The sequence below is a fragment of the Rattus rattus genome, chromosome 14 (assembly GCF_011064425.1).
Source record: "Rattus rattus isolate New Zealand chromosome 14, Rrattus_CSIRO_v1, whole genome shotgun sequence".
Lineage (NCBI taxonomy): Eukaryota > Metazoa > Chordata > Mammalia > Rodentia > Muridae > Rattus > Rattus rattus.
This window is the reverse complement of record NC_046167.1, coordinates 59,699,490-59,721,642: the sequence shown is the minus strand read 5'-3', so window position 1 is coordinate 59,721,642 and position 22,153 is coordinate 59,699,490. Positions and strand designations below refer to the sequence as shown.

General features: G+C 46.9%; 1 protein-coding gene across 1 annotated transcript; it reads left to right on the top strand.

The window, feature by feature from the left end:
• The first annotated feature begins 256 nt into the window (after positions 1–256).
• On the top strand, positions 257–18,390 carry Tfap2a (transcription factor AP-2 alpha). The gene is made up of 7 exons (XM_032884544.1): positions 257–330; positions 5,074–5,508; positions 8,598–8,649; positions 10,459–10,690; positions 12,727–12,845; positions 14,763–14,904; positions 16,741–18,390. Exons 1-7 carry the CDS (start codon positions 280–282, stop codon positions 17,027–17,029), a joined length of 1,320 nt encoding a protein of 439 aa, XP_032740435.1. The 5' UTR covers positions 257–279; the 3' UTR covers positions 17,030–18,390.
• Positions 18,391–22,153: the final 3,763 nt, after the last annotated feature.

Genomic DNA, 22,153 nt, shown 5'->3' with positions numbered 1-22,153 from the left:
AGCGCACACGGGAGCTCTCTAACCCTTCTCTCCTCCTCCCTCCTCGCCCTTCTCCTCCTAGCCCTCCTCCTCTACCTCCACCTCCTCCACCTCCTCCTTCTCCTCCTTCTCCTCCTCCTCCTCCCCCTTCCTCCCCTTCTCCTCCTCCTCGCCCTCCTCTCCTCCTCCCCCTCCTCCTCCTCTTTTGCTCACCGCCCGCAGCCCGCACTTTGCGCTAACCCAGAGAGTAGCTCCGCTGGGGTGCGAGGCGCAGAGGGGCAAATCCGATCCCGCCGATCCATGAAAATGCTTTGGAAACTGACGGATAATATCAAGTACGAAGACTGCGAGGTAAGCGCGGCGCTGGCTCAGTCGTCCTCGCGGCCACAGCTTGGAGATTGACCCTCCCTCTCCTCCTCCTCTCCACGCAGCTTGCTGCAAAATGCAGGTGGGACAAACTTACACCAGCGCATCTATCTCTCCCACCCCTGGAATTCGCCGGAATAGCACGGGGAGAAGCTGGAGGTGGTGGACACCGACCTCGCTTCTTTCACTTTATCTTTCGAAGCCCGTGTCCCACTCCCCACCCCACCCCCCTTTTTCTGCTTACTTTTGGTTCTGCCTGAGAGTGGAAAAAGAGGAGCTTGGGTTTTAAAAAAAAAAAAAAAAAAAAAAAGCTGGCAACTGGGCACGTGCCCGTGCACTCTGGTGTGTTTTGAACAAGATCCCGGGGGTGCCTACAGTAGCAGGAAGAAAAAAAACCATATTCCCCTTTTTACCCCCTATCTGACATTAATCCCCCCCCTTTTTTTTCATTCATTCTTTTCTCCCTTCCTAAAGAGCTTTTGGTGAAGGGCCCACACACTTCGCCGCGACCTGTAAAGCGGGTTCGGCTTGGGAACCCTCAGGTCAGTCCTTGTCACTCTTTAGCTTCTATAGTCCTTGAAGTTCTAAGCAGTTTCTCCCGCCGAGCTTTGGGGTGGACACACCCCATGGTGGTGGTTGGGTGCGGGTGTGTTACCAGCCTCTCGGAGCCGGGGGCGGGGGAGGAATCCCCCTTCTACCTGTGGGTGCTAAGCAGCGGGACCCTGAAAATCCTGGGGCGACTGCCGATCGCCTCCGGTTGCCGATAGTCCACTGGGATCACAGAGGACTCTCCCTTGGGGACCCATTTTAAAACCCAGAGCCTCAGAGCATAACTTTTGGGACAGCCAGAGAGGCATGGAGAAAACATCAACGGCTTGTGCAGGGGATGACCTTAGCCTTGTTAATTTTTTTTTTTTTTACAAACTCCACTGAAGGGAGCTGATGAGTGCGTGGGGTGACCGAGGGGTGTGAAGCCCGTGATTATCCAAAACTGTGATAGCCTTGACTTTCGCTATTCTTCCTTCGCTTCATTCCTTTTGGCTTTTGGGGTTTCCGGCTGAAAGGTCTGCTCGCGGGCGCAGAGGCAAAAATTCTGTCTCCACTCGAAATCAGAAACTGGGTTTACATGAAGGAAGTGTCACCCGCTCCCTCCACTTTGCTTTTAAAAAGCCATTTTACTTTCTTTTTCCTCTCCGGCTCTCTCTTTATCCCTCTCCACTCCTAACCTGGCGGAGGGGACACCAGGTGACAGACAATATCCGTGCTTCTTTTGGGGGGCTCCTGTGGTGCGCCGGAAGGGGCACAGGAACCCCACATAGGACCAGCCGGCTTTGTTTTCTAGGCTAAGGGTACTTTGGCCGGCAGGCCTAGGTACTACTGCGACTATTTAAGAGCAGTTTTTTCCCTTAGGGTTTTGGGCTCCCTTCCCAGGCTGACGCTTTTTCACTTTCTTGGAACCCAGAAGTCAGTTCGAGATACAAGCGCCCTGAGTGGAAGTGTTAAGAACCTTCGTGTGGCTCTACACACCAAAGGGATCTCGAGGGTAGGGCGCGAGATGAACTTGAACCCCCCCAGAGGGACTCTGGAGGTGCATGAGAGAGGGTTGGGAGAGGGATGTGATGAGACTGGGGTGGGAAACAAGGGGGAAAAAAAGTCTGGACAATTTCAACAACTTTGGTGGCGGCGGGATAGCCGGCGCTGGAGCAGGGATTTCAGGTTTCCGAGCGGGCTTGGAGTTGTCGGATTTAGCTGAGGCTCTGCAGGGACACGCAAGAGGCGAGGTGCCGCTTGTTCCGACAACCAGGCGGGCAGACTAGCAGTGGCGACGCGCGGGGAGAGCTAGCCCTGTCATCTAGGGGGTGTCGGCGGGAGTGGCCCAGCCAGTCCGACGGGTTTGTGCAGGGAGCCAGGAGCCCTTGCCAGAGGCGCCCAGGCTGGGCCGCTTCGCGTCTGTGCGCGCCCGGGGCCGCGTCCCGGCTCCGGCTCCCGCTCTCGGAACCCGGTCCGGGGACCAACCGAGATCGGAGCAGTCGCAGCCGACGAGCGCACGGCTCCGAGGTCCTAGGGAAGGCGACTCGCGACCAGGCGGAGGACAAGGGTTAGCGAAGCGGGCGGGTTGCTCCCAGGCGGGACGCCGGGCCATGGAGGAGCAGCGAGGCAGCGGGCAGCCGAGTCCCGAGTCCCAGGCCCCGCTGCGCAACAGAGAATCCCGGGGCCGGAGAGCGGCGGGAAGCACCTCCCAGGCGCAGAACTCGGTGGGCAGCCGCCAGCGGGTCCCCGGAGCTCCAGCTCGCGGCGCGCGACCCCCGCGCCATCCCGAGGTCTGCCCTAGCCTTTTAGGTCCGATTGTCCTCCCTCGCTTCCTCTCCCCCTCCCCCCCCCCACTCCGCCGCCGGCTCCCCCTCCGCAGCTCCGGCTCGGCCCCCTCCTCCCCCTCCTCCTCCCTCCCTCCTGCCCTCCCTTCCTCCTCCCCGGCGCTCCCTCCTTCCTCCCTCCCTCTCTCCACTCCTCTCTCTGCTGGTCGCCCACACTTTCTTTCGCGCACACGCACGCAGACACATCCTCCCTCTCCGCGCTCTGGCCCCTCGGCCTCCCTCTCTCGCCTTCTTTCTCTTTCACTTTTGCAGGCCCTGCAACCTTTTAAAATGTTGCCCCTTTGCTGTGATTCGCCAGACGCCGCGCCGCGGCCCCCCGCACGCTCGCCCGCTCCCTCCGTCGCTCGCTTTTTGTCTCTCGCGCTCCCTCTCCCCACCTCCGATTTGCTACACTGAGACTCCCGTCAATGACTGCATTGAGAGCCGGCTCCGGCGCGAGTTGCCTCTCCGCTTCACGCTCGATTTCCAGGCATTCTTCCCTTATTAAGTATTCGTGTAATATTAATAGTCATGAATATCTGCTATTAGGAGGCTCCAGGAACGCTGCCCAGCGCGGTTATTAGAAGCTGAAGTGAAGCCGCCGCTAAGGAAAGAGGGGGAGACACGGATTAAGGAACACGCGCGCGCGCGCACGCACACACACACACACACACACACACACACTTTTTCGGATTTTTTGGTGGGTTTTTTGTTTTTTTTTTTTGGTTTGGTTGTTTTTTGTTGGTGGTGGTTTTTGCTTTTTGTTTTTCTTAAAGAGCTCTGAATCCTAACCGATCCCGAGAGGATAGAGATCGTGGGTTCGACCAGCTGAAGGCGCCGCGCGACTCGGTGATACAAGTTCGGATGGATCCGAGCGGGGCTCCGACGCTCGCCGGAGCGTCCGCGCGGTGACTGGAGTCCTGGGTGGCGCGGGGCTCTCGGCGCCTTTTGTGTGTGGCTCTTACGGGCCGCCGGGCAGCCGGGTGCTCGAGGCGTGGTGCTTTTTGCTTTTTGCTTTTGTTATTGTTGTTGGTTTTTTTTTTTTTTTTCCTCACCCTGACTGGTTACCCCAGACTCTTCGCAGATGTTAGTTCACAGTTTTTCAGCTATGGTGAGTCCCACCCCACCCCCCAACCCTGTTTCCTTAGGAATTCTGTTCCAGAAACCCGCAGCCGAGAAACTGCCCGAGATCCCGAGCTTCTTGGCCAGGGTTCCTTGTGGACCTCGCCTTCCGTTTGCATTCCTATCCCCCTTTCCTCTTTTCTCTGGCTCCTTTCCATCCCCAAATCCAACGCGTCGCCACTGCCCTGTCCCTGCTAGACCTCTCCGCGCACGCAGACCTACCCCGCAGCTCTTTCCCTGGGCCAGTTTCTCGCCGGGTTTGTCTTTCTTTCCTTGCGTCTTTACTTGTTTCGGAGACGCTCTCCACAGCTGATGTTTAATCCGTCTGTGGGGGGTGAAAGGCGCACCCCGGTGTGTCCCCTAGCCTGGGGCCTGATGGCTAAACCTCGGAAGGTTCCCGCTTTCTGGAACCCACCCTTGGCTTGCTTTGCAAGGGAATTGCAATCGAGAAACCTAAAGTCAGGGGTTTCTTTTGCCCTTTGGGGCTGGGGTGGAAGGGGCGGGGGCCTCCGCCCCGGGGTGCACCTCTTTCTTTTAAAAAGAACCCGGTAAGACAGAATCTTTCTATTTTAAACCCTGGCTTGGCGTCCTTCACTCCCCATTCATATCATAAAAACGACCCTGTCGTGTAAAAAGCCTTCTAACAGAGGAAGCGGAAAAGACAGACCCCCTCCCCAACCATGCAGTTAAAACCTTTAAGCTGGTCATTTAAACGTGTGCTTTCTTACGGCCTCTGTGTGAAACATGTTTCTATTTAATAGTCATGAAATGGTAATAGTCTTTGAAGGTTTATGATTTTTCCCCCCTCAAGATTAATGGAAGAGTAAACAATAATGCCTTGGCAGACAGGTTCAAATCCGGGAAAAGCAAAGGCCGCTTCTCCTGTTTAATATTTAGTGGCTATCTGAATTTTGCTTAAGGGAGGTTTGGTACTGCGGCTGTTAAGGGCTGTAGCACAGGACATACTCTTTTATGTCTCCTTCCCTCCTTTGAGAGGAATGTCTGGGAGAGTCTGTTGTGCCACTAGATTTACATATTCTGATTTCTTTGCTTTTTTTTTTTTTTTTTTTTTTTTTTTTTTTTAGAAAGGCCTGCTTCACTTCTTGGGTGTTTTCCAATATGAACAGTGTAGAGTTGATGCCCCTACTTCGGTGGCCTGCCCACACTGGGCTTGTGGAATAGATCGAGTAGGAGAGCTGAAATCCTGAGCCTCATTTCTCCTTCCTTCCCTTTCCGTCTTGCTTTCTTCCAGGACCGTCACGACGGCACCAGCAACGGGACGGCACGGTTGCCCCAGCTGGGCACTGTAGGTCAATCTCCCTACACCAGCGCCCCGCCGCTGTCCCACACCCCTAATGCCGACTTCCAGCCTCCCTACTTTCCCCCGCCCTACCAGCCTATCTACCCCCAGTCGCAAGATCCTTACTCCCACGTCAACGACCCCTACAGCCTGAATCCCCTGCACGCCCAGCCGCAGCCGCAGCACCCGGGCTGGCCCGGCCAGAGGCAGAGCCAGGAGTCTGGGCTCTTACACACACACCGGGGGCTACCCCACCAACTGTCAGGCCTGGACCCTCGCAGGGACTATCGGCGGCACGAGGACCTCTTACACGGCCCGCACGGGCTCGGCTCCGGGCTCGGGGACCTCCCGATCCACTCCTTACCTCACGCCATCGAGGACGTCCCGGTAAGAGGCCGTGCAGGCCACGGGAGGGAACGCAGACCTAGGCTCACCTGCCCGCTGGGAAGCTTCGTGGAGCCCAGGCCCTCAGGGCCTTGGTTTTCCTCAATAATAGTTGGGGGTGAGGGTGAGACTCACTTGAACAACCGACTTTTGAAATTAAAAAGTAATTGAGAACAATGCTTCCTGGAGCTCGCTCAACAAAGCCTGGGTCACCACTTCCAACCGACACAAATAAATCTGGCGATTGTCACCCTTCAGGTAGCTTCTCTCCGAGGCGGTAAAGTGTGTGGATCGAGGGAGAATGTAATTCCACTGCTGAAGGTGTCGTGGGGGGGGGGATTTCTCGCTGTTCTAGGAAATAGGTTACATTTAATCTAGAGAGCTTCTCAGATGCGCTCACAAAGTAAAAGAAAGTATGGGAGACTTAGGAAAAGGTCCTTGAACCGGCTTTTATAAGCATTAGTAAAACCTAGAAGTTATGCCTTCTCTATCCTGATCAAAGGGACGTAAGTAGCAAATCCAAGCACAGGGACATTAAAATGCAGCTTTCTTCTCTTCCTGGGGGTGCTAAGTGGTGACCTCATAAATCATTAGCTAGGTTCCCAACGCCTATCAGAGTCTGCTAACTGCATATTCAATTAAATGTTTGGAGACTATTGGGTGCTGTGTTGGGTTCTAATTCAGTTCTCAATAAATGCAGTTTTAAAATAATTTCTAAATAAGCAGGGCCTTAGCACACGTACTACTTAGAATGTAGCCCAGGCTATTGATAATTTGAAAATACGTTTAAAAATTAAATTGCAACCAGCATCTCAGCCTCAGCTCTATAAATTTATGACTTTCTTACAATCGTCCTGAAATGGAATATATATATATATATGTATATATATATATGCGCTGTTAAAGGTGCTTTTCTTTGGAAAGGAAATGTATCTGGATGTGATTTCTGCTAAAATGCTATTTCAAATTACTACATCAAATATAGTAGTGGTATGTCTGTTGACAGTTTAATGATTACTGAATTAGATTGTAAGGAAAACGGGCCACATGGACTTACCTGATTGCCTGGCGGATTTAAAACATTCTTGAAGTTCTACAGGAAAATAGAAAATTTATTACCTCTCTCATTTAGCCCAGTTAATCACTGAAATTTGTTGGTTATGCTTAACAGCCTTGCAAGGAACACAGAAAGCAGGCACTTGGTCCAATGCAAGGCTTAGTAAGCTCTGTGTGTGTGTGTGTGTGTGTGTGTGTGTGTGTGTGTGTGTGTGTGGTGTTCATATTTACATGCTTTTAGAAAATGATCCTTAGTGAATTTGAGGCAATATTTTATAAAAAAGTAATTTTGAATAGAACTAGAAGTTACGGTGATTTTAGAGAGGCTCTGAATTCTTTTCTTTGCCCGTTCTTTGAAAACACTCAAATAGCAAGTAGTATCTTAAGCTTTGGAATTACCTTGCATTGGACATAGGTCTGCTTTTGCAAAAATGTCCTGTGGCTGGTGGGAATTCTTGATACCTGTGTGGTAAATCTTTGTGGTGAAATTGGTCAGTAGGAGAAATTAACCAAATGATCACATGAAAGCAAGAAGCCCAGCGCTCTTCTCACCCTCCCCCACCTTTCAAGGGGAAAAAAAAATCTTTCAAAGGAATTTGGGTCAGGAAAAGGGTTGTTTTCAATTTTCTCATTGCTGCCACGGTTAACTTTTAATAAGAATGGCTGCTAAATATTTAAGAAAATCAAGTCGATGGTGAAAATTATTTAATCATTAATATCTCAGTGGGATTTTAAACTTAACAGTCTTCCCTGTATGGACAAGGTCTAGCTAGAAATAACAGAAATAAAAGTATTATGCCACACTACATTTACTTTATGGGTTTAGGGTGCATGCATAAAGGGATCATATTTCCCCATATAGTTAAAACACAAGAACTGCAGCAGTAGTCATTTCTGAACATTTCTCAATTTAATTATACTTAAATCCAGAAGCACTTTAGGCAAGTTACAAATGAGAGCATTGAGTATAATAAAACCTGTAATAAAGCAACTGAGTACCATCCACCCGGAATCATTGCGATCAGGCGCAATTAACAGGAGCATAAATCCAAGACAGAATGGAAAATGTTCGAATCAGTATTATTGTTGGACAAAGACTAGAGAAGGAAGTAATAGTTTTTTAAATGGCAATGCCTGTGCTTGGTAAGGATTGCGAAATTCTCTATCTCAGCAGCCCTGGTGCTAATTTGTAAACACAGCCAGACATTATATTGCCTGTCAGTTTCTGCATTAGAAAACATGATTTCATTTTACTTTCTAATCACGTTTTGATTCTAGCATACACGTATACCCATCCATCTGAGAGAGAGAGAGAGAGAGAGAGAGAGAGGGAGGAACGGGTGGTGGTGGGGAGACCTCACACTGCTGCTGGACAACAGGAGAGCACCATCAAAGGGTTTTTGTTCCTGCTATTTCCACATTCCTGCCATATCTACTTCGGGCAGCAGTCTTTTTACAATTATTTCTAGCTTTCCTTAAGCTGAAGGTGTGTGTGTGTGTGTGTGTGTGTGTGTGTGTGTGTGTGTGTGTGTGTGTGCTTTGTCACATTACCTACAGGGTTTCCAACACTCTGCTGTTCTCCTGCCCCTGTCTTTTTCTATTGTGTTTCTTTGGCTTTGGCTGCCTCCACACTGGGATCCCTGAGGTCTCAAGCTACTGAAAGGTGCCACACTGAAGCGAGGCATTTCTAAAGGTTGAACTGACTGTTAAAAAAAAAAAAAAAAAAAAAAAAAAAGATTAGGGACTCCAAAACTTCATTTGATTTTCAAAGAAAGTTTTATTCGCCTTCCCTGTCCTCTTCAATGTGGATTATCTGCTGGGGGAGGAGAAATGGGCCGTGGGTGTACAGTCAAACCTCTTGAGTTTTAAAGCTCCCGAATTCAGTAAGCCAGGATAAGATGTTTATATAGAAATGTCATGGGGGAGGCGGAGGGAGCACTCCCCTCCTCCACTTCCCCTCCCCCACCCCGAAGCGAATATTCATTCCCTTTTGTTTTGATTATACACTTACATTCATGTGTATCCTTTTGTTGCAGCATGTAGAAGACCCGGGTATTAACATCCCAGATCAAACTGTAATTAAGAAAGGTAAGCCATTTCCTCCTGCATTCCAGGCATGTCCTTACTGGCAGAGTGCTATTTAAAAGAACTTACAGGACTGTATTTATCTTTTTTCAAATAGGATTTCCTAAAGGCTCAGAATTAGCAAAGAGATAGGCACAGAAGAACAGTGCTTAAACAACCAGCTTTCAGGATCTGGTGATGGCAACAGGCGAGCTTTGTTCTAATCAGGATTTCAGCATCGAATGCAGTTTAATGATATTTGCACAGAGTGAAGTGGGCAATAGTTGACCTGATTTGGAAGTGGCATTTCAATTTGGAAACCGTCTCAGAGTTAATTAATTGTGTGCGGTTAAAGGGCCACGAGGGTTAAAAAGTGTATGAAGCTGAAATAATACAAATAATTTAATATTAATAAAAGGTCACATTGGGGGAAAAAAGCACTCTGTAAGAGGAAGACAACTTTTGAGATCTCTGATTTGGTTTTTAGTCTCTTGATTGAGTCTCAAGGCTTTAAAACTTGAATTAGGTTAGCAAAAATTTAGCTTTTGGTTAAAATTAGCATCTTGAAGATGCTACTGTTGACCTATGTATCTAGAAAAGAGATGGTTAGAAAGATGTTACATAATTTGAATGGGCTTATCATCTGCTTTGTGCTTAGTGGGTAGTAATGAAGTTTCTTGCATTAAATGCAGCCGCAGTACTCATGTTGTTATGGTGGCAGTCACTTCAGAAGTCTGGGCACCACCAGAGGACGATGCTATATAAAACTGTTCTCATTTCTAACCCCAATCAGTATATTGTTAGCTAGTTTAAAGTTTCATTTTTGCATCTGTGAAATCTTTGTCATGTCAAATTAGATGGGTAAGGGATAAATCTTAAGAGGTACTCTTTCCAAGGCGACATGATAATTGGCTCTTTTATTAGTAATCTCTCTCGAGTTCGTTTAACTCCCATTGTCTCTATTAGCCTCCCTAGAGCTATTAATGTCACAAGTGATCTATCCAAAACCTAGAGCCCCTCACCTCCCCATACAACTAGAATATCCCATTTTAAAACAAAACAAAACAAAAATGAGAAACGCTATGCTGGGATTGTGCATATTCTTATTATATGTCTCCGTGTGGAATTTTAAGATACAAACACATTGTACTTAAACGGTTGTGGATGCATCTGAATTACATTGGTGTTAAGAAATGAACCCCTCGTTTTGCTGGTCTTGAATTTGTTTTCTAACAATGGTAGATCCAACAATGAAGAGCTTATGGTTTTAACTGATTATATATCCTAACCCCCACCCCTTTGAAGAGGCTTAGACAGACAGGGTTCATTTAGTATTTGCTCAACAAAAGGATGCATTCCTAATGTTCAACTGTAGGCCTATTCTTGAGTCCCGTTCACGGGCTTGGAATGATCTCCAAAGCCTGAGTGTCTTTCAAATGGAACATAAGGGTCTATTGATGGAAGGACGGACGTGTAGTGTGTGACAACAGAATTCACCACTTGCTAGCTAACTGAAATGTTCGTTTACTGGCTGCTGCAGCCATCGAAACTATCGGTTGGTTTTAACAGCAATTTCTTTCGCCCGCAAAACCCCGAGTACACCAACCCTGCCCCGGGTTTGCACGTAAAACCCATTCGCTGTCTCCCTAAACTCGAGCTCCTGCATCACTTCGGAGCCCTCTAAGAGCCCAGGGGTCGCGCCAGCATCAGCCATCTCTAGACAGCTTGCTGCAAGGGTGAGGGCAGGAAGCCGCCTCAGGATTCCTGAGCTGAGCAGCCCTTGGTCGGTCCGCCCCCCTACCCCCACACACGCGCCCGCATCTGTCTTCGCAGGCCCTGTGTCCCTGTCCAAGTCCAACAGCAATGCCGTCTCCGCCATCCCTATCAACAAGGACAACCTCTTCGGTGGCGTGGTGAACCCCAACGAAGTCTTCTGTTCAGTTCCGGGTCGCCTGTCGCTCCTCAGCTCCACCTCGAAGTACAAGGTCACGGTGGCGGAAGTACAGCGGCGCCTCTCACCGCCCGAGTGTCTCAACGCTTCGCTCCTGGGCGGAGTACTGCGGAGGTGAGGCTCGGCCCTGCCCCGCCCCGCCCCGCTCCACCCGGCCCCGCCCCGTCCCGCCCCTCCTCGCGAACGCGGCCCCAGTGCGCCTGCGCCGGGATGGTAGCGGTACTGCACGCAGGCAGGGAAAGGGGCGGGGAGAAGAGAGTCTCTCTTTGTGGGCGTGGCCGAAGGCGGGGTGAGGCGACGCGCCTGCGCAGTCTGGGAACTACGCTTTCTGCAGCACGCAGGCGCAGTTGTCTCCATCTGGGGCTCAGTCCCAGGCTTGGCAGCCGTGGGGCGCCGTGCTGCTGCCTTTTCCCTGGTTGCGCACAGGTTACAAGCTCAGGAAAGCTTCTGGGCTCTTTGCTTTGCCTTACCACATTGTAGGGTCTCTGATGGGAACCGGGTGCTCTTGAGTGGAGATTTGACAGACAGTTTTTCAAGTAAAGGAAGAGAGTGACTTCTGCTTGCTGCATGCCTCCCCATTCCTGGTGGCTTGGCACCTCTTGCCAGAAGGCACCCCTACCCCCACTCTAAGTTTTGACGTTCTGATTTGCTGTGACGTGTGACAGGCAGTATGTGGGATACATTTCCAGTTTCCGTTCATTATAAGTAGTCGCTCAAGGACTGCATCCATTAACACAGGCGTCCCTCCTCTCTCAAGTGGGTGAGTCCTTTATTCACAAGGGCCAGGGAAGATAGAGTCTAAAGAGAGAAAAGTCTGGAAGCCAGCTGTGTTGTGTGTCCTTCCCCTTTCTTAGAGTTCTGTCCAGTGGTGTAGGTTGTGGGCCTAGTGTTAAATTTGGCCAAAGAGCATGTCCCTTACCCTCCTCCCCACAAAAGGCCTGTAATTCATTGTCCGACTTGATTACTGTATCTTAATAACTCTAGTTGGGACTTGGTTACAGTCCACCTACATCCTCTAAGAGGGTTTGGCAGAATTAATACCTTTTACTGCCACAGATCTTTCTCTGCCCTCTGCTTTTTCCTCCCCTCCCCCATCCCCAATATCGGAGACTGCTTACCTATGGGAGTATAATCTAATCCACACAATTAAAGAACCACTTGAGTAGGGAATAAAATCTGAAATTAATTAATTTGCTGTTTTATTTAAACAATTTATCTTAACCACTTTCTGATTATGGGAGTCTATTTAGACATCTATTTAGAGGTGTCTCTGTTGTCTCTGAAATCGGGGAAATGTCTGAAGGCCAATATCAGCCATCAGCCTTTTGACATGTTCAGTTACGCTCCTGACATGGCGTGTAAACAGTTGGCGAGGAGCATTTCCCACTGGGACCAAAGCCAGGACATGAAATGTGAGCGTGATGATAACTTTGGTTACTGGGAACAACCCAATAGCAGATCTTGTGAAGACGATTTAAAGACCCCACTGGGCTTTGCTGTGATTGTAGCGACGGGGAAAATACGCAGTTATCAGTGGACCTCACGAATACCTCCAGCTCTAGCAATCGGAACTCTGTGTGTGTGTGTGTGTGTGTGTGTGTGTGTGTGCACATGCGTACATGCGTGTATATGTGCATGTGCGTGTGTATGTGTATGTGTGTGTGTGTGTATGTGTGTGCATGTGTGTGTATGTGTGTGTGTATGTGTGTGTGCATGTGTGTGTATGTGTGTGCATGTGTGTATGTGTGTGCGTGTGTGTATGTGTGTGTGTGTGTGTGTGTGAGAGTGTGTGTGTGTGTGTGTGTGTGTGTGTGTGTGTATGTGTGTGTGTGTGTGTGTGTGTGTGTATGTGTGTGCGTGTGTGTATGTGTGTGCGTGTGTGTGTGTACACCTTCTTCAGAGAGCTGAAAGTGAAAAGCTCTCAACCTGCCACAGTAGTTGCAGTGGTCACTAACACAGTGGGTGCTTTACATGCCAGCATCTCCTACGCTCTTTCTGTATGGTTCCTTGTTGCTCTCTCCTCTCTGCCTTGGGACTATTTTCTTCAGTTTTTAAGAAGACATTCAAAAAAAGTGTTCAGAGTGACTTCGATGTGACACAGAGCAACTCAATATTTGCTACATCCCTGTCTTCTCGTGTTTCTGAAACAGAGCGAAGTCTAAGAACGGAGGGCGATCTTTAAGAGAAAAACTGGACAAAATAGGACTGAATCTGCCCGCAGGGAGACGTAAAGCCGCCAACGTCACCCTCCTCACGTCACTAGTGGAAGGTAAGCGGATCTACTTGCTAACTAGAAGGCGAACTGTCAACATGGGAGGGGATGGATAATATTTAGTAGCCAGATGTTTGAGTGTGTTTTGTGTCCTTTGGGTAGTCTCACCTTTCCGCGAAATGTAGCTATAACTGAAAGAGAAAAGAATTTGGGATGCCAAGGAAAAACAAGAAACAAAACAAAAGATCCGAAGCCTATTTCTGTAAAGTCATGCCTGTATGCTCCTCTTCCTCCCTAGCACAGCCACTCTATCCTCAGTGCAAATCTGACCTAAACAATGCACAAATTTAAGGACTCTGCATTCCCCAAGTTCCTGTCTCCTCTAAAGAACTCAGCAGTAAATCACTTGAGTTATTCTGACATCTGCATTTGAGAAGTGCGTGACCACTGCTTCCTGAATTAATTTGGGAATCTTTGACCTGCATCCTGATTTAAGACTGTCCTGAAAGCTCAGGGTTAAAAGCCCTTGTAGGCTGTCCAGTTCATACATATACTTCCTACTCCATGTTTTCATTGTGTCTTCTCTCCAGGAGGGGAAGAAAGTGAGCAACTTTAGAACCTGGATTGCTTGAGACAGAAAGATAAAAAGAAACAGACATATTGTAAAAGAGTTTTTTAATGCCAGTTTTTGTTTCTGGTTTTTCTTTTTCCTTTTAGCACACATACCTTTCTAAAGTCCTTAAGACAAAAAGCCATCCTGGCCAGCTATCCAAAATCTGTCACCAGAGTCTTCTCACTCACATTCCTGCTTCCTAGATTGCTAACTTCTTCTGAAACTCAGTTCATTTAAGGTTGGGATGGGTGCATAGCTCTCCTTGGTGTCCTGTTATTATCTCACGTTAATAGAAAAATAAAAAGATGGCGGTTTATTCCCAGGCAGATTTAAAACTAGCACTTATATTTTCACAAGGCATAATTTATTTGTGCAGTGCATTGGGGGAGATGTTGCCATTGCATCCAAGAACTTGAAAGTTTCTAGAAAACACCTGAAGCGATGTTTTTGAGGAGGAATTCTATGATTTCCGGGTGTCAAATGGTGTTGAAGGTGGTGATAATGTAACTTTAAAAAGATCCTTTTTTTTTAAGGACCAGAAATTCAAATGCAGCTACATTATGTTAAAATAATGGTAGTATGTAGAGAACCCATTATTCATACCCTGCTCCCCAAATTATATGCCAGGAAAATGGTGGTGGAAGCTGAGGGTGGGGCGTGAGGAGTTGGTCTGGGTCTGGGGGTTGAGGGATGCAGTGGGGAGGCGGTTTCTGGAGAACTGTTACTGTTTGTGATCCGCTCCATTTTATGGAAACAAGCTCCGCGGAGAGGGCTTTGATGCTCTAATTGGCGCATGCGTTTTTCCGGAGCTGGAGCTAATGGCAGGAAGCCCCGCAGTAAAAACCAACTGGTTCAGGAAATTAAAACCAAAGATTCGAAAATCAACAACACAGACAGACTCAGTGGAGTGACCCTCAAATCCTCTCGGTTAATCGGCTTGGATGAACAGATAATTGTATGCGATCAAGTTAAAATGTAAACTCTTGGTTCTTCCCTTGCTGAAAAGCTCGAGGAGTGATTAGGAAACGCCGCCGATCGGTGTGTTGATAGGTGTGAGGTTGGAATCTGAGCGGCCATTTTCAAACAGAAGTTGAAGAAACGTCAGTCAGGGATGGGTAGTGGGTGATGGGCGAGATTAACATTTTCAAACCCTCTTGGCCTTTTAAGCCAGGTCGGCACTTTTACTGATGAGTCTGTTCTCTAGATCTCATAGAGAAGAAGGAAAGTCTAAAGTAAGAAAACAAATGGTTTCTGTTCCAACTTTTGGTGAAGAAAGTTGAGGGAGTTGGGTGTGGAGAGGAAACTTTGATCCTGATTCCATGATTCTCTGGCCCTCACTTCCCTCCCCCACCTCTTGCCAGGAGAAGCCGTCCACCTAGCCAGGGACTTTGGGTACGTGTGTGAAACCGAGTTCCCTGCCAAAGCAGTAGCAGAATTTCTCAACCGACAACATTCCGATCCCAACGAGCAAGTGACAAGAAAAAACATGCTTCTGGCTACAAAGTAAGGCACTTACCTCTGTAGGGTCGGGCCTGTTCACTGTCAAAAGAAACAAAATTACCTCACCCTTTGTTTTCTCTTCCTCTCTTGTTGATCTGCGTTGTGTTGTGAATACCGAAATCAGGGTAACCAATGTGTAAGTGAGCACAGTCTGTATCAAAGAGGAAACAGTGGGATCATCAGTGTGTTTCCTGTGTTCCTCCTCAGGTCTATCTCTTTCTGTGCTAACTTTTACATGAATGGGGATGTGCTGTCCGTGGTATGCAGCCCCGGCTTTCACTGAAAGAGTATGGATCTGTTGAGGGTGTTGTTTCATAAAAACCAGAATCAACCCTCAAAGGGTTACCAACCAGGCTCACCTAGGTTTTCTCTCTTATCACTATGTTCTCAAAGGCAAAGATTAAGCCCAGGACTACAAAATGTGCCATCCATAAACAACTCTACCTTTACCTCTAACCCCAGTTCCCATTGTCCTCTCTCTCTCTCTCTCTCTCTCTCTCTCTCTCTCTCTGTGTTTCTCTGTCTCTCATCTCTCTGTCTTTGTTTCTCTGTCTCCTCTGACTCTGTCGTCTCTCTCTCTCTCTCTCTCTCTCTCTCTCTCTCACACACACACACACACACACACACACAGAGAGAGAGACAGACAGACAGACAGACAGACAGACACAGAGACTCAGAGACAGAGTTACACAGTTATATTACAAGTTTTAGCTAATTGGCAAGCTATCAACTGGGTTTCAAGATGGCTCAAGTTATATTCCCATAGGTGCTTGGGCTGAATTGACTTCTCTGGGTAGAAAAGAAAATGACTGCCTTGATAGTTTGCTGGAAATTAAAAGGCTTGTTTAGAAGTCCTCAATTATCAAAAGCTGGTGTCACCAGAGGGCCCGGCAGAGAGTTGAGAGGCTAGGGCCTGGGGTGGGACAGTTTCTGGCCTAGTGACATGCTTCCTCACCCTTTCCCCTGACCCATGGGCTATAACCACCCCAGGAAGGCCTCTGCTAATGCTGGCTTCCAGGACCAGACAGACTTCCTGTGTGCTGAGGTTACTTTCTCATGGCTTCCCACATTATTCTTAGAGATAGTCTCTGTCAACTGACCCTAGAGCTCTCTGTTTGGGCTAAAGTGGCTGCCCAGCAAACCACTGGGATCCCACTATCTCTCTCTTCCAGCCTTGGGGTTAGAGACATAAACCTCCAAGCTGGACTTTTACATAAATTCTGGGGATCCAAAGGCAGGTCCTCTTGTGTGTGTGGTCAAGCATGAGTTCTGTCCCTGGGCCCTGCTGTTGTTTTTAAAAAGCAAAGTTTGCCTTTCTGCCTAAATTTAAACCTCATCTGGTTTGAAGGTGAATGAGAGGAGGCCCCATTCCACCAGCTGTTATTGTGGCTCCCTTAGGGGTGTGGAGAGCAGGCTCTGATGATATTTTGAAGAACAAGTCTGACATTTCTAGAATACTGAAGAGGGATACTTGTGTTTTTAACTTCTGGTGTAACTTTTCTTTGCCCTCATTCATGGCCTATAAAATGCTTGCCTGGGTTCAGGGTGTTTGCTGTGAGAAAGGTGTAGGCAGAAGTTCAGGTCTGAGGGCTAGGGATGAGGAGAGAAGGCGAGGTCTTTTTGAAGCTGGAAGTGTATTCATTTAAGGGAGGAGAGTTGGTTTAGTAGTGACGGGCTTTATTATTCTGAGTGGCTGGCCTTAGGTCCTGGGGGCGGGGGCGGGGGTTAGGATGGGGGTGGGGGTAGGCTAGGTGGCAGAGGTAACTGCCTGGAGGGATGGTTTTTCACTGCCACTAAGGCCTGAGGGGAGCTTTCACTTCTTTCTCTGTCCCGCTGCAGACAGATCTGCAAAGAGTTCACTGACCTGCTGGCTCAGGACCGATCTCCCCTGGGGAACTCGCGGCCCAACCCTATCCTGGAGCCTGGCATCCAGAGTTGCTTGACCCACTTCAACCTCATCTCCCATGGCTTCGGCAGCCCGGCGGTGTGTGCAGCGGTCACCGCCCTGCAGAACTATCTCACCGAGGCCCTCAAGGCCATGGACAAAATGTACCTCAGCAACAACCCCAACAGCCACACGGACAACAGCGCCAAAAGCAGTGACAAAGAAGAGAAACACAGAAAGTGAGGCTCTCCTCCCGCCCCGCCCCCGCCCGCCTCACCGGCCGGCGTCCCCACTCGCCCCTCCCCCACCCGGCAGGTGACAGCTCCGGGACCAGCCACTCCTACTGCTGCTGCTACTCTCTGCGCTGCCGCGCCGCCCTTCGTCTCCGGAGTCCTCCGGATTGCTCTCTCGACTGCCAGTGGGGCAGCCGCTGCCTACTCAGCGCCTTGCCTCAACTTCCCCATCAGCACCAACACCCCCTTTACCCTCGTGTGGAGCCTAAGAGAACAGAACAGGTCGTGAAGCCAGCAAAGAAAAGTTCTGTCGCGTTTGTGAACCTTTTTTTTTTTTAAATCAACAACAAACATTAAAACTTTTTTTTTTTTTTAAAAAAAAGGACGTTAAAAAATTTAAAAAGTATATGAGCTTCATGGGACTAACTCATCGCCTTCCCTTGCATACTTCAGATTGTAGCCATACTTTAAAAAAAAAAAAGGCAAAGAGGATAATGACATTTTTTATCAGTATTGTGAATAAACTTGAACACAAATCCAGAAGTTCTATGTCCTGTCTTCAGTTGTAGAAGTTGTCTCTGCAAGGTACAACCACCCATTTGAACTTCCTCTGATGACACAATCCACAATTCTATAAGGGAATCAGTGTTCACGTCTCTGTATATATTTATTTATGTGTAATTTAATGGGATTTGTAAATATGGTGAGTCTGTTTTAAACCTTTTTTTATTTATCTGGTGATCTCGTTTACCTCCTTGTTTAGTGGGCTTTGGATCGATCGTCTCTCTTAGTTCTTCATGTGGTTTTACTTAGAAATCCAAGGTTTGGGTAATACCCCCCCTCGCCCCCTTTCTGGAATTCATGGATTTAGCCCCGTGGTAGCATGTTAACGATGATAATGAAACAGCTGAACAAAACATTTTTAAGGTAAAATAAAAATTTATATATAATTAGTATTACATTTAGCTTTTCATTGAACTGACAAGGAAAAAAATCAGTGATATTGGGACACTGGAAAAAATTTTCTTAAACTGGAGTGATTTGATAATCCTTCTATGGTATCATGGGGAGAAAAAAAAATAAAGTTTATTTGAGTTCACTGTCCTCCCTTCAAAGCGTCCTCTGAGCAATAAAGAATATTGTCTTTAAACCAAGGGTTAGGGATTTCTCTGCTCTCTCTTCTCTCTCTCTCTCTCTCTCTCTCTCTCTCTCTCTCTCTCTCTCTCTCTCTCTTTGTTCAACTGTCTTCACTGGCCACATCGGAAGCAGTTCTAGATGTACTGTGTTGAGTTGCTCTGGCAGTAGCCTCTATGCCTGTCAATGTATCATAGTCCTTTGTTGCCCAGATAAATAAATATTTGATACGCTTTATGTCGATTTTTTTTTTATTCAGTGGCTGTCTTTACCCAGGCGTATTTTTGTTCTTGGCAGTATTTTTTATTCAGTATGGTTACAGTAATTGAGTTTAACTCTCCCTTGGCAATCGCTCTTTGCAATAAGCAGCTGAACCCATTGTTTCCCTCAAGTATAATAAAAACTTACTTTCAACTTGGAGTTCAGAGCAGGGTATCATTTAGATATTCCACCGAGTCTGTATTCAGACAAACGACCCAATAAAGCCCGATGTATTCTTCTGGATAAAAGATTGTTTGTAATGCTGAAGGAATGGCATACTACTGCTTCCTGGCGGGGAGCATTAACTTTATTAATTAAAAATAAAGTTTTATTTTATTTATGTTGATCCTATAGGTTTTCATGTGCATTTTGGAAGCCAGACTATTAAGCCCTCAGAACCAAACATTAGAAATGACGGATCTGGTGGTGAGTGGAGTGAGAAGAAGCCCCTCCTCCCCGACTCACTCCAGAACCTGTCTCTGAAGACAACTGAAATTCAAATGATCAGTTCATTAGCACAAGGAAGATGGCCATTTCAGTCTTGTTGGCTTAGGCTTTTATGGCTTAAACTAACTCCCGTTTTTTTTTTTTTTTTTTTTTTTTTTTTGGGAGGAGAAAAGGGAAGGTGGCAGAAATACACATGGAACACAGAAGAGAGACCAGATGCCCCATTTGCTTTAATATTTCATCTGGAGATGAATTCAGTTCTGGAGCCAGTAGAGGGGAGGGGCAAAGTAGGCGGATCCTTAGAACCTTTGACACCCCCACCCCACCCCGAATGCAGGCACACCCAAGCCCTTATCTCCACTGGCTCCTTCTTGGGCCTTTTAGAAACACAAAAGTCTCTAAGTGGGATAGAGAGGGTGGGGGAGGGCCGCCCCTGCTAACCTTCCCTATCTGTCGCCTGCTCAGGGAAGGGGAAGGCCCTTCCTGCATAGGAAGATGGCGAAGTCAGACCTTTTTTCTTTTCTTTTCTTTTTCTTTGTAAGTGGAGTTTGTAATTCTCTGCCTTGGAAGTAAGGGGGCTTTTTATTTTGATTTAACTTATGGCTTTGTTGTTGTTGTTGTTATTTTTATTTTAACAAAGAAATGGAGGTTGGCTTGCTGCGAGGAGCAATGCTGTGTAGGTGGGCTCGCTGAGAAGGGCTGGACCTGTGGTCCTGGGCTTTGGCACTAGGGAAGGCTGAGAAGGCAAAGCATCCATGTGTTGCTTTGGCAGCCCCCCCACTTCCTGATCTCCTTAAGAAAGTCGGTGTGAAAATCAATCTCCACCAACCAACAAGAGTTGGTGGAGTCTAAATTCTATTTTCCAAAACCAGAAAATTCATAACAATGGTGGGTTAAAAAAAAAAAAAAAAAAAAAGGAAGAAAGATTTCAGATGGAAAGTGAATTCTCAGAACGAAACGCAGCAATTGTTTTTTTTTTTAAAGCGGTTATTTATTATTTCCTAGAGAGACTGGTTAACTGTAACATAGATGTAATAAAATAATGAGGCGAATGAACCCTAACTGTACATACTGTTGACAGAAATGAAATGCACACATCCTCGTAGCAGGTGAAGTGAAGCATTGTCTATCAGGACTGTTTTTCTTGGCTGCATCTCAGATTGTGGGGCAGGGGAGGGGGGGGGATCCTAACCTCAGGCACAATCGCATTCATAAACAGCCACACATTGCCGATCTTTCTCCAACGACACATAAATACTCATTTTAAAACGAAAACAATCTTATTAAATACCATTCATTCATATCTGGATTTACAGATGCTTGTGACGTTGGAAAACCTGAACCAAGTATAATCTTTGCATCCCAAGAAAGATGGAAAGGAAATAGTGGCTGGAACAGGACAAGGTAAAAAAAAAAAAGAAAAGAAAAGAAAGAAAAAGAAAAGAAAATAAACAATGGCTTTTGCGATGTAGAGCATCAGTGATTTTTATTCTTCGGTTGGGCTCGTGATCTTGCCACTGTTCATAAACAATAACATTAAAAGGAGTTGTGCACTTTTTAGGGGAGCGGGATGCAGAAGGTGATTTTCAAAAAAAAAATTTTTTTTAAGTTTAGGAAACCAAAGGCTATGTGAATTTTGGCTTTTTTTCTGTTGTAACTGTTGTATATTCTCTCAAACGTGTGGGGATTGCTTGACAGGTGAGGTGTTTTATATGCTAACCACAAAGATTCTCTTTGGATTAAACCAGTTCAAGGTACATTGTTGAATTAGAAAGATGCTATGCTAATTACCACACCCAATTCTTATGGAAACACAGTGTTCTTTCTAGGAGGCTAAGTCAGAGTCACCCCCTCTTAAACTTCAACACCCTTTAGAAATCACAGCCCAACCCACTCCTCCCCAAAATCGAATATTAATACGATTTGTGTTCTTGATGGAACTACCATCAGGACCGCAATGCCCCGCAGCTGAAATAATATTTAAAATAGAAGGGATTTGACATTTGAGAAGTCAGTGGCTTGAAATACCCAGTTGTACTTAGCTAATTCAGTCCTTAACCTCTGGTTTCAAATAAATCAATTACAGTCGATTCCACTTCAGTTCAGAAGTGCACAGGGTTTTAGTTAATTGAATACATTTTATTCACTTGCTAGGAATATTCATTTATCAAAAAAAATCCAAATTTAATGGACATTTCTTTACGACCCAGGTTGTGTTGGACTGCACAATCAAATCCAGTTTACCTGGATTTCCCCAAGTCCCTCTTAAAATTTGAATTTTATCTACCCTGAAAAAAAATACCTCCCAGTACTTTCAACCCAAAGTGTGTTCATAATAATTCCGTGTCAGGCAGGAGAGTTCCCTCATAAAGATTAAAAAAAAAAAAAAAAAAAGTCATGTGGTCATTAGCCTTGTTCTAAGTTTAAATAGGTTAAAAAATAAAGCTGGATTAATTCATTTTTTTTAAAAGTGTAGACTTGAAATTAAGAGACTATAGCTTGCATGGTTTCTATTAGAGATTTACTTTGCTGGGCAGGTACACGGTGTGGTGTTCCGTGATCTTAAAGCCACAGGCTACTTTCTTAACTCTAACTGTGCCTTTGCCTCCCACCCTGAGGCTTCTGGGCAGTGCATGGATAGATAGGAACGGCTACGCAGAGCAGTGCCGTCGCATGTGCCCAAACGAAGTTGTGCTTTAAGCAGATATTGATGTATGCAGTGTTTTATGTTTATTGTTTGCAGTGTCCTGCTGGCAGCCATTCACTCTTTGGAAAGGAAAGGGGTTAATTAGCGTCATTATCAATCACTAATGCTTGCCTAACGTGTCCAAAGAATAATCAAGTTAGAGGAGGGCACGAAGCCAACAGCTGCTTCGGCCCAGTTACTGATCTTTTAAGCCACTCAGTGATGGCGTGGAGAGGAGGCTGAGTGGGAAAGAATCTTCATGGCCCGGGTGAAAGGGCTACAAAAATCAGGCCAACGCGCTAGAGATCTGAGAGGCAGAACAAACAACACAAACAACCAGCCCTTTCGTCCCCTGAGTTACAGGTGTAGGGATTGCTGTGAGAGAGACAGTTGAAATTTGCCCCTTAAAAAAAAAAAGATTATCCAAAGTGGAGACTTGAAGTAACAGATCCATGTTTCCCCATTGTTAACTACTGGGTGGGAAGGGGGAGGGAAGGAAGGAAGAAGGGAGGAAGGGAGGAAGGAAGGAGGGAGAGAGAGAGAAAAGGTAATCCAGGAACCAAAAAGTCAATTCCAAGTATCAGTCAATCACTCCACCCTAGGAGA

Excerpts from the sequence above, each read along its gene's own strand:
- Tfap2a (XM_032884544.1), top strand. The coding sequence starts at position 280 with ATGAAAATGCTTTGGAAACTGACGGATAATATCAAGTACGAAGACTGC. Across the intron at positions 10,691-12,726 it reads CTGGGCGGAGTACTGCGGAG|AGCGAAGTCTAAGAACGGAG; the intron begins GTGAGGCTCGGC and ends TTTCTGAAACAG. Across the intron at positions 14,905-16,740 it reads AACATGCTTCTGGCTACAAA|ACAGATCTGCAAAGAGTTCA; the intron begins GTAAGGCACTTA and ends GTCCCGCTGCAG.